Source organism: Gavialis gangeticus, unplaced genomic scaffold (genome assembly GCF_001723915.1).
Source record: "Gavialis gangeticus isolate Ggan-Ray unplaced genomic scaffold, GavGan_comp1, whole genome shotgun sequence".
NCBI lineage: Eukaryota > Metazoa > Chordata > Crocodylia > Gavialidae > Gavialis > Gavialis gangeticus.
Window position 1 is genome coordinate 56,357,807 of NW_017729030.1, and position 12,817 is coordinate 56,370,623.

The following is a 12,817-nucleotide window of genomic DNA, read 5'->3' on the forward strand; positions in this document are numbered from 1 at the left end:
ATCAGCTAGTCTCCCTTGGTCAGGCAGATGGGTGGGTCCAAACTTGGACCCTTTAAAGTGAAGAGGAAAAAGGAAGAACGCTCCCCATGCCCCATGCTTCTTTAGGTGCTACGGTAAATTGGCTCTGCTTGCTGTTTGGCATACAAGCAATGCAACAACTCTTTTCAGGCTAGACAGTAGTAGAGAACAGGATGGATTTATAATACTATTTTTACCATGTGTTTTTCTCACTTTACTTTACAAACCAGGACCCCCCTCAGCTCCTCGGAATGCCATCTCAAATGTTAACGAGACTAGTGTCTTTCTGGAATGGATTCCTCCTGCTGATACTGGTGGAAGGAAAGATGTGTCTTATTATATTGCATGCAAGAAGTGCCACTCACACTCAGGTCTGTGTGAGGCGTGTGGCAGTCATGTCAGGTACCTCCCACAGCAAACCAGCCTGAAAAACACCTCTGTCATGATGGTGGACCTGCTTGCCCATACAAACTATACCTTTGAGATTGAGGCAGTGAATGGAGTGTCCGACCAGAATCCCGGAGCACGACAATATGTGTCTGTAAATGTAACCACAAATCAGGCAGGTAAGTGAAACTTCAACCTGGGAAAAAAAGTTGGGGGTGTCGGGGTCTGATCTTTTCCCCCTTTATGGGTGGAACTCCCATTGAAATGAGTGAAAGGTCTGAGGATGGCAAGCTTGGGCCTTACATTCTTCTACAGGGCTCCCCCCACCTCCAACCTTTTGCTGTTTCACAGCATAATCATTGCAGCCTTCCACAGCAGGAATGTTTCCACTCAGCAGGAGGCATTGCTGGTTATGTTTTCCTTTGTTTTTTTAACATAAAACAGCTCGCAGATAATCTTTCAGAGTTTTGCATTTCAGTGTATACCCACCTACTAAAACAGAAGGAACATAATTGTCTCCCTTATTGGCAAAGGGACATCCTAGCGAGATCATTTTGATTTCAAATGTTAGTAGTTAAGTGGTCTTACCAGCTCAGCAAATGCTTAATTATCTTGGAAAAGCAGCTGAAGTGGAAGTGAAAACACAGAGGGAGTTCAGTCCCTCTTTAGCATCATAGTAAAAAAACAATTGTATTCAAGATGGTGAGGTGTAGCCTGGCTTCACCATGTCTCAGGTCAGGTGGTGTTTGTGCGTAATTGCTCATTATTTCCTTTCTGTTTTGTATCCTAAGCTAAAAATCATAGAGATTTTTTTCTCTTCCACCTAGGGCTAGACTCTGCCTTACACCTCTGTGGGAGCACAGAGAAATAAGGTGCTTAGATCAACCCACACAAGGTCCAAGCAGAATTACATTGCTATGTGTTCACCAGAGCACAGATACTGCACTTGTTATACTTGCTCAGGGATGCACACAGCACCCCGGAGGCAACCAGTGGGACTCAAGAAGTTGGTAGAGCCCTAGTGGTTATGTCTTCTATGCACACAAACACAGTAGGATGTAGCTCCATGCGTACACTCCCTGCACTTCACACCACACCAGCAAGCTTTGTGGAATGATGTGGAAGGTGTTTCCATATTTTGCTTGTGTTCTCTCCTCCTTTCCTCGAAGACCATGTCCTGCAAAGGCCCTTCCTTACCCATCTAGTTAGCTTCATGCCACTTATTAAAGGAGTATGCAGTACTCCCCCCACTGTGACAAGTTCGTGACCAGTGGCATGGCTGGTTGGCGGCATTTAGGAGGACACACACATGCAATGACAGACCCTGGCCTCTGTCAGGCTCTCACTCTCCTTTAAATGCACCCAGACCACACGCATTATCTCTTTCTGTATTGGGCCCATTTATGTCAAGAGGTAAGTTTGGTGAGGCAATAGGCAGCAACACAAGCATATGTGGCATGATGAAACTGGGCAAAAATCACAGCATTGCTGTAACAAGTGGCATGAGTACACATTTAGTGTACATCACAATTACCAGTGCTGCTATTGTTCATTTTGATGTTGGCATAGGAAACACAGGTAGTAGAGTCAAGAAATGCATCATGATCCAGACTGCTCTGGATAAGTGTGCTGCTCATGCAGCGATCACCTGCTATAACATTTTCCTAACTACCTGTAGTCTGTTTGGTGAGTTAATGGCAAAGAGCTAGACAGGCAGTGGAATGAAATGCCAGGACAGCTGCTGTGACATGGGTGAACACCCATGCAAATTTGGCTTAATTGTGGGAATGTTTCTTCCCTTAACCAAGCAGAATTTGCCTGAGCTTCAGTGAGACAATTAAACCAAGATTTCTGAATCCTCACCACAAAGCAGAAAGATGTTAGACTGCACTGGTTTGAATTTCATCAGTATAGCTCAGGTACATATTTGTATGCTCAGCAGCCACCAGAGAGAGCATTGATATGTTGTAGCTAATCAAATCCCTGCCCTGGAAATTAATTTGGATTGCTGATGTGTCAGGCAAGCCATGTGAATATATCTCGAGGAGGGGAAAGAAAAGCACTGTCGGTCGCTGCTCCCTGCTGATTGATGTGGCAGGATGCCTTTAAGAGCAGCACCAGCAGATGACAACATGACACTCACAGAAACACCCGCTTAATGCAAATAAACAACCATTGTGATTCATAATACCATTTACCATTTTCCCTATCAGCAAGGCTCTTGCCAGCAATTTTCTTTTCAGAAAAAACGTACATTCTTCTTATTGGACTGACATTAGCATTTCTCAGTTAGCACTGGATATTTCCCTGACACTTGGAGGTAAACCTATATACACTTTAATGAATGATTCTGCATGGGTAAAGATGGCACATTGACAACTGCTGCTTTCTATAAGGAAATCCGAGTTATGCATCAGCCTCTAGAGAGTCATACCAGGGGTTACATGCATGACAGACTCTCCAGGTATCAAGTTGAGAATATTTACCCTTATGCAGGTGTTACCTAGCTAACTTCTTTTGAAACAGCTGCTTTGGAGAAATATTAGACATGGGGGTTTCTGATGATAAGCACAGTTCTTGTGAAGGATAATGGAAGTTATGGTTGTGATTCACCTCTGGGCTTCTCTGGGTCTCACCATTGTAACTGCAGACAGTGTCATCTTGGAATAAAACTGAAAGAACTCAGTGGTCAGTCAGACCCGAGACCCGATGTTTGTAATTCACTGCATGGTGTCGAAATTACATCTTTTTGCTTTCCTCTGTTTGATTTTTTTTTTATTTTATGTGCTGTTTGGAGAGGCCCTATTCAAATGTGCTCTCCAAGGCTAGTTCTGCAGTCCTTACCCAAGAGATGAGCCAGATTCCTTTGAGTAAAAGGGCCCTGCTACACATTCAAAATAAAGCTGGATAGAAATCAGCTATGGAGCTAATATGCATTTTCAAGCACTAACTGTATAGCTGGGTGGCTCTTTTTATAGCTGGATAGTCAGTTTTGTCATGTCATAATTACTGTGCAGGTGTGGGTGGTCTAAATTTATTGCATGCCTAACCAGTTAATTGTGTGATAATTACTTTGCACTTGTGTCCAGTCTTACTTTGCATATGTGGCCAATCTAAATTCACTGCATGCTATACCAGTAAATTGTGTAATATATGCAACATGTAGCAGGGGCCAAAGTTGTGGTCTTCCTAACTTTCTTCACTGCCACTTGGATGCTGATTGGAACAAGGGCTGGTGCATTCTTTTTGAAGAAAGAGTCACAGGGGGCAATTTTCAAATGAGAGTTAGATGTTCTATGGGAACTGAATGCCTGCAGTCCCTGATGCCTTTGAATATCCCCTTCACAAGTAAAGCAGCCTTCAGTTTGCTGTTTACTAGCTGCCCCCCACTTGCAGCAAGAAAAGGAGGAGACACATGCATAGTTTCTACAGAGTTTATGTGTGTTCAGCTCTTCTTAAAACCAGTCCCTTTAAAGGTGGAACAGTGAGTTTCTTATATTACAGCAGACATGGTTAGACATAGGTAAGAGGCTCTATTCTGCATTCCATTGCACCAATTTGATTAAAATGTGAAAGTATGTTTGCCTAAATCTGGTGCAGTGAAGTTCAGAATCAGGCCATTGGGAATTGGTATAAGACTTGAAGCAGACAAAAAGAATCCTGCTAGGAGTCATGCTAACCTTAGGAAATTTAAAAATCATGTTATGGGGCAGCCCTGGCAGGTACTAATGTTGACAGAGACTTGCTAACCAACATTACAAAAGGAATGCCTAGTCTTTTTCTTCCTTATTTCCATGTAAATCCCCAAGAAGGCTTCAGTAATTTCAGAAATTAAAAAAAAAAGCATGAACAGCAGGATATCGGCTGCTCCAGATGTTTTTTATATATGGAAACTTTGGCAGCAAGCAATGTAACTGGTTTTGGGTTCTTGTAGGGACTGTTTCCTGAAAAAATTGCTTCTTTCCTAAGTAATGTATCTCTCTCTCTCTATTTTTTATTTAAACTGGCACCAGTAGTCAGTCTGCCATTTTCAGAATTATGAAATTTTATTTTCTGAAAGATGTGTGAACAGTCTTGACTCAGAATTAGATTTCAGAGTACAACAAGAAAAATACTAGTTCTGTGTGCAAGAGGAAAAATGTTACAATAATCTGTGAAATGAAGTTGATTAGCTAACCCTGGCTGATCAGCATATGGAATCCAATAATGTTGGGGGTTTTTTTGTTGAAGAATTTGAGTGATTAAATGATTAGTTTATGACTGTCTGTTTAATATTCAAAACATTGTGACCACAAGACCACTGCATGGTCTAAGATGAGAATAATAGAGGATCCTACTTTCATGGAATAATTCATATATAATTTGGACCATGTTTTTAGAAAATAAAAAATTTGGCTGCTGAATTCTTATTTTGAGCCTGAACCAAGTGACCAGCCTGTTTTTCAAAGGCACTGAGCCCCAGCTCGATTTCTGCATATTGGTAAGGCAAGAAGCAATAGAAGGAGAAGTCAGATGAGGGGAGAAGGTAGAATAAAGGCTATTAAATAGTTTTGAAGGGAAAATCTAAGCCAGATGAGATAAGTAGAAGAAGGGTAAATTTAAAAAAAAAACCTGATGAAAGTCAGCCCTCAAAATCCATCTGCTCTCCAGTGTTGTCTGCTTCACTGGGTATGTACCTTCCAACTTCAAGAGTAAAAGAAGAGTAGGTGTCCTCTACAAAACAGCTGTTTAGTATGTAATCCAGATTAATTCCCTGAACTCTGAATGAGGCAGGTTTTCAGGGAGAAAATAAATAATATGATTATGCCACACAAAGGACTGCATTACGGTTGCATCAGTTTGCCATATATTGCATATTAAGCTTAGATGATATCTGTGTGACAAAGGTTGATTCTGTGCTATAAGTAGTCAGTATATTTTCCTGAGAAGCAAATTCATATGGAGCCCATAATTATCCATAGGCTAGAAACAGAAAAGGTTTTTGCTACAGAGTTGTGGAGTGTTATCTTCAGGATACTTCAGTGGAGGAGCTTTACAACTCAAGCACTCTACCAGACCAGACAGTGATGGTACAAAACACTCGCTCAAATTCAAAAAAATCACATCTTGACTGTGTTGGAACTGAACTGTCTTCCCTTGCTTCTGTTGTATGCATTAGCAATCAGATAGCTTCTAAAACCCACAATGTATGATGCCCCCTACACATTGCATGGCATAGGGGAATCCTGCTTCCCATCAGGAGCTCGAGGAGGGCTTGTACTCCAGGGTCAAGGTCCAATCTTGGTGCATATAGCAGGTCTGCCAGATGCACCCACTCCATCTGCCCTCTTGTGTAGTGAACACTGGGCATATAAGTGACATAATATTGCCCTTGTTCCATGAGGAAATAACTGTAACTTAGGGTATCTAGTTGTGTACTGTCATGTATTTGCAAGCTCAACATTAACTTTTCAAATGTACCATCTGGTGATAGCTGTTTCCACGTTCCACCTCATTCCCACCAGTGAATTGGCTTACTAGAACATTCATGGAAAGCAAATATAAGGAGGGGTCAAAGCACATCTGAGAATAATTCAGTTCACTGGTCAAGCTAATATTGGGTGATTTTGGGGGGGGGCGAAGAAAGGGGGGCTGGAGAGGAAGTGTTTCACAAAGCTCTGTGATTAAACAGAGCCATGTGTATCAAAAAAGACTCATAAATCCCCTGAGGTCTTCCTTCTTGCCTGATCTTTACACAGAAAGAGCCATTATGTGGAACTCTTATTTGGAACGTGTATCTTACAGACTGCATCACTGGGTTCTCAGAGAATGTCGGTTCGGATGTATTCTCATGACTGCACATGCACACACACTGAGGTAGATTGGCTAAGATGTCTTAAAATCACACTTTCATTGTTTGATCAATACAAGATTCAAAGCGACCTTGTTTATTTATTAAAGGTCATCGCTTTCCCTGGGAATTTTTAATATTAGGGCAATCAATTATTATTGTCAAGGTACTGGGAAGGGGGCAGAAGGGAAAGTGAAAGAGAAAATGCTTCCCAAGCTGGTTCCTTCTTGTTTTAGTGACATCTGATTTTTACTCCAACACCTGATCTTACTTGATATTCTGCTTATGCAGTATATGAAAGCAGTGTTTTCCTATTCTGTTATGGTTAGTTTGCTTGGATAAAGTGTAAGACATATGGGACTAAATGTTTGGACAGAACATGCACAGAACATGGACGAGGTCAGAATGGTCATGGGCAATGAGAAATCACATGTACTCAAGACGTATGTCAGCCTTATTCATAACAGATTGCCAAGACTTGCAGGAATGTAAAAGAGAGCTTATTGAATCTTGGAGTCTAGGAGAGGTGGAGAAATTAACATATATTGAAAACTGCTGCTTAGCTACATACTCCAACAGTGAATTTCTGTAGGGCAGGGGAATGAACCAAATGTCAGTGAAAGAGTTTAGGATTGCAGTTTGTCAAAATGTGGTCATCACTCTCCATCTAAGGTAAATGAATTACATTTTTTAAAGTGTTGTCCAAACTAAACATGTGAGTACCTTTGAAGGTGGAAAAAAAATTCTCATTACTCTCTAAATGAATCTTACAGCTTTTCTCTTCTGACCACATTGTACAGCCTTTGTAAAGTTAGCACTGAAAGAAAAGGAAACTCTATCCATATGAATATTCTTTACATTGACCATCAAGTACTACATCTAAGAACTTCCAGGTAAACTACATTTGCTTTGTAAAATCTCAAGTGGACTTGATGGAGCTTTCTGAGGGTCTTTTCGTAATAGAAGACAATTCTTCTTGGAATATTTCATATCAGCTGAGCATATGAGTGTGAATACATGTAAAGTACACACAGCAATGTTTCCATGTACCCCCAGAAAGATCCTGTCAATCTATTCTAGACTGATGCATTTCCAGTCCCTTTTTTTTGCATAATAATTGAAGAACACACTTGCAGGGACCAGAAGTTCCTGAGGTGAGTTCTACATGCAAGCATAATAAAAAAAGGAAGGGGCTTATTAAGCATGAAGAAATGTAGGTACTAATGGATCTGGACTGTGAGGAGAAGCCACTGAAGAAGATGCATACATCCTTATTCACGTGTTCTCTGGCTGTTCTGCTCTTACCATCACCCTGGAGAAAGCCGAATAGTGATATATCACAATAATGCTGCGATATATCCTTGCCCATCTGGATGCCATTGATTTTTGGACTTTTTGCCAGCCAGTCTTGGGCCAGTCATGCTTGCCATTCTGGAATTCAGGGCAGCCACCACAAAGACAATGCTTTTTCTTGAGCTTCAGAGCAGGAAGCTACTGTGAAGACCAAGCTAATAGGACAGGTTATCATATTTTGGGGAGCAAGCCTTTAACAAGACTTTTAGCTTCCATTCCTACCCAATGTCCGTGGCCAGTGGTCATGTCTGCATGGGATGCTGACTGCACAGTACCCCAAGACTACTGCACAGTTTCACGCTACTGCACAGTCAGCGTCACAACAAAGCCATTCTTTGCTGCTACTGTACAGTAATGCAGGTTACTGTGCAGTCATTTAGTATCTTTATAAACCATCAGAACCCCCCAGTAATGACTGTGTAGTCAGTGTCTCATGTAGACACAGCCATTATAACTGACACTGAGAACTGACTGTAGTTGGCATGCCTCTGAGTACAGTGTCAGCCTAAAGATTTTGGGGTGGGTCATCAAGATTACTCTTTGAATGCCCACCCTCCTTGCAAAATCCATGCAACTCAATTTACAAATGAAGCGTGTGAGTGTTTAGAGGGTGGGGACGGAGGGAGAGGGTGAAGAGTTAGATGCTCTCCAGCCTCTTGGTAAAGAATAGAGTCCAGCTTATATCCTGGATATTTCAGCTGCATCATATTTTCAAGGATCTTTTTCAAGGAAAAGTTCCAGACCTTCTTCTTTATCAGTGAAAGCAAAGAGTACATTTCTAATTCCCTGTTCCTTTCCCACCCCATATCACAGGGGCATACAACCAGGGTCTTCATGGATCCCTAATAATAGCACCATTATTTGACCATTGTTTATTTTGTGGGGGGAAAAACCCACTGACAGTTGCATTTGTTTATTTCCTCCAATCTCAGATTCTTGAACAATATACAACTTCTCTCATGTATTGCTTGAGAGAACTTTCTTTTATTTAGGAGGCCTTTCCTAAAAATAGCTCATTCAAAAAGCAGTCTCAGCAGGCATTGTACAGATCTCTAAATCAAAATTGACAGTGATGACTATTTTTCTCATCCAGGAAAAAGAATTGTGTGAGCTGCCATATTAATTTCCTTCTGCATTTTCAAGAAGTAGCCAGGGTAAGGCATAATAACAGCATCCTTAATGGGACCACCTTAACAAGGGGATGAATCAGAACATGTATTAGCTGGTCAACACATAAAAAATCAGTCACAGATCCATCACAGATTTGATCAAAAAGATGGGACCACCCTAAGTCGCAAGGAATTTGAGCTTTTGCAGTTCATTTCAGCACCTCCAAGGCCAGAACGCTGATGAGAACCATGTTCTTAGTTAGGCTGGAAGATACCTGTATAGTCATATCAGCTGAGGGGTCTTGCAATCTGCAGTCATTCTGAAAACCTGGTCAGGTCATTGCTGGGTATGTCTGTGCCTGAAAAGACATTAGGTATAAGTAGTAATGAACAGCTGGCTGCAACAGAGGAGTGTAATCAAGTCACAATGTTTTACCCCAGGGGCCTCCTATTTTAGATAAGGATGTGTATGACATGGTTTGGATGATTCTGCCTCAAGCAGGGGGGTTGGAATAGATAGCCTCCTGAGGTCCCCTCCAGCCGTACTTTTCTATGCTTCTGTGGTTCAGTCAAAACAGAGTTGGGCCAATGTAAAATTGCAAAATCCCCTCCCCTCCCCCAGTTGTTACAATTTTGGCAATTTGGCCTGTGGTTAGATCCAGGGCCCCTTGAAGATAGTGGGAAGATTTTCCTTGCTGGACTCCTTATCAAATCCTATCAAGCCCTTTAGTTTTTGTTCCTTATACAGAGTATATTTTTATTTGTAAAATTGACAAACTCTGTTTAAAACTAGATGCAGATACCCAAAATCACATGTGAAGGTGCACATGCCGATGCACATACAGTATTATTAGAAGCATGAAGGTATGTTACAAAATGCTGATTGCATTGGAGTCAATGGGAAAACTCCCATTGACTTCAGTGGGACCAGGGTTTTACCCACCACTTTTTTAAAGGATTTATGCATATAATCAGGGGACAGAACTGTAGGGGCATATAAAATAGTACACCATTAAAGTGAAATAAAATCCAAAATGTAGTGACACATAAATAGATTATTCTGTGAAATCTCTTGCAGTGACTAAATCCATTGTAAAACCTTCATCACACAACATCCTATTCCTGAGTTGCAAGTTCATCCCAGCCCAGATGGCTGGATGTCTGCTACCAAATGAATTATGGATAAGTTGAATATTTAATAGTTTTATTTATAACTCCCTTGTTGGTAATTGCTGATTCTCTTAGTTTGTTATCAGGCTTTGTATAGCACTCTGTATGTTAGAAACATATGATGCATGTCAACATTAAAACAGTTCCTTGGAAGGGTGGAAATTTCCCTAAACTTAAAATATTAAGATTGAGGTAATTTTTATTGTTACAGTAGGTGAGATAACCCATTCAATGATACACAGGCACATTAAAAAATTAAATAAAAAGATTTCATACATCTTCAGAAAACATTTTAATGATGACATGAAATTAAAATGTATACAGATACAAATAAACATAGTATGTAACAAGAAAAAAGAGAAAGAAACACATCACAATTATTCTTATAATTACATATTGGCAATGAGGTTTAGCTTCTGACATAAATCCTGTGTTGTGCAATGTTGTATAGGTGTAATTCCCCTCTCCATTCCTTCCACCATTACTGAAAGGTAATGTCATTATAGCAACACAAATGCTTTTCTGTGGAGATATGTGACATATTCTAGATACTCAAGAAGGGTAAGAAAAGCAAACATTTACTTCCCTTCCAGAAAATTGTCTCCATAGACTGTGCTCTGATAGTGCTGTGCAGCAAGAAACTTGAATACAGGGACTGTTAAAGGAGCTAGCGTAAAATGTCAACAAGTGGCCCTTTACACAAGCATTCAGCAGTGCCAAGACAAAAACAATCAATCCATCTGGGAAACATTGGGAACCCCACTGCACATATAACTAGGATACAAATTCAAAATGACTTTTGTGATTTAGGAGGCTGAGGGTCAGATTTTTAAAGGTAGTATGATCCATAAAATGCAGACACGCACCGTTTTTATGTTGTTTTTGCCCTAAGCTCATAAGCAACTATCCTTCCACTGAAACCAATCACTTGTTTTCACATGATGCAACTTAAACATGAGTTTAGAGCTTGATAGGGCTGGGCAGTAGTGTAACTAGAGCAGGACAAGTGGGGCATTCATCCCAGGTGCCAACTTAGAGAGGGCACCAAAATCACCCCTGGGGAGCATTTGTTTTAGTTGGCCCAGCCCTGAAGTACTTGGCCATAGAAGCTGGGTCACCTTGTTCTCTGCAGTGTGTGGAGGTGAAGGAGGCTGATGAACCTGAGAGACAGGCTCGCCACATGCCAGATGCACTAGCCCCATAGTGCACTCTTCCTGGAGGCTGTTCCTGGTGTCTGTTTGCTCCCCCTCTCTATATTTTACTGGGCATGGAACTGTACCTCCCATGGCAAAAATCTAGGGGAGGACTGCCATTCAGCTCAATTCTGCCCCCCTTACCGCTGCCATACATTATGGGCTGCAGGGCTGCCTGGCTTCTGTGGCTGGGCAGCTCCAGTGAGGTTGGGGGCATTCTGGTGCCCTCTGCTGAGCCGGGTCCTCAGCTGCAACACCCCCACTGCCCCCCATATAAGAAATAAGATTCTTCCCTACCCCTTCTCCCAGCTCCCCAGAGATTGGTACTTTGCTTAGTGCACTATGCTTCTGGGATGAGTGCCTTTGAAACATTTGTCCCTCACCAGAGCTCCACAGCTTATTTCAAAGTTTTCTTTCCCTGCTAGACAGAACTGTTAGACAATCATATGTTAATCATATTTTAATCACAGTCTTCAGGACCAGGAAGCTCTCAGTGTATTAGAGCTGAATAAGAAATTTGCTGGAGAGGGGAAAACAGGGAAATGTACCAGTCACTTTTACTTACCAATTCAATTCAAGTCTAATTACATTTTTTTTTAAATAAATCCTGGATAGTCTTTTGTATTTTGAATGTGTTGTTGTTCATAAATCCTTTTTAGATCTTTAGTCTTAATCTTCTATCAATTTCTTTGCTTGGCATGTTATTCCTATAATTTTAAGATTGCACATAGCCTTGTGTTTGCAGAGAATTGTATAGATTATACGTTGAGAATCCTCTTAAAATATGTGGACAGAAAAATCGGAATAACAAAAATATATATATTCACAGTGCTGCAATAGAAATAGTAGGAGACTAACAGAAATCCAATATAAGTCCCACTGCAGCTTCTGCATGATACTGAATAAGCTCTTTAAATCAATCCGTCTCAAGAAGGTGAACAAAATGGTGAAACTGCCAGAGTTGCAGTCTATAACCTTTGGGTCACAGTAATTTTGTATTAAGTGAGTTGTTGTATAGAAATGTCACACAGAGTAGAGTGGCTTTACTTGCTGGTTCCCCTTTCCCATGAAACTGATACTTGTATTGATTTTGAAAAATACACAGTCTACAAAATGCAGAGATGTTTACAAATCCAAATCCTGGGCTGTATTTGTCTGCTGCTGCTGCACAATGCACACACATTACCAAATACCTTCCAATAATTGATATTAATGTACAGTGTTCCATACAACAAGGGCCTGAACTGAGAACCAGGAACTTTAATGGATTTTAGATGAGTTCTGTCCTTCAATGCAAGTAGGGACCTGGTCCTGCAACACGTTCCTTGCGTATGAACCTCTGTGCTGGGATAAAGTTTCACTGAAGTAAGTGGGGCTCTGAGCACCCTCAGCAGGTTAGAGGATGAAGGCCTTAATTCATTGTCTGTAACTCCTCTTGCAAGCTCAACATGCCATTTCTCTATCAGCCACTCTCTTATTTTCCCTTTCTGTTGTATCGATCCCTTTGTTGCTGTGTCTAGTTTGAACCTGGTATCATTCAGGGCAGAACAGAAAGTAATGGAGAGATGGATGGATGTGGCTGGTAAAAGAAGAAGAGGCAGATATCATAGGGAAACTACACTTAGGTCATGTAACCATGTGGTGCCACATCAGTGCAAAGTATACCCAATATCAGATATGGCTGGTGTTTTAGTGGTTGTTGTCATTGCTTGTTTGTGAACTGAATAGGAGATATAATAGCATCTATTTGGAACTGC

At 41.0% G+C, this 12,817-nt stretch overlaps 1 protein-coding gene across 7 annotated transcripts in view; it reads left to right on the top strand.

The window, feature by feature from the left end:
• The window catches only part of EPHA5 (EPH receptor A5), a 369,106-nt gene that overhangs the window by 200,772 nt on the left and 155,517 nt on the right, over window positions 1-12,817 (top strand). For 5 of the 7 annotated variants that reach the window (XM_019522270.1, XM_019522269.1, XM_019522268.1 and 2 more), the window contains exon 4: window positions 249-584. The exons of the other annotated variants lie outside the window; for them this stretch is intronic. In XM_019522270.1, the coding sequence (XP_019377815.1) occupies window positions 249-584 (336 nt within the window). The remainder of the gene's footprint in view (window positions 1-248; window positions 585-12,817) is intronic. 7 annotated transcript variants of the gene reach the window in all.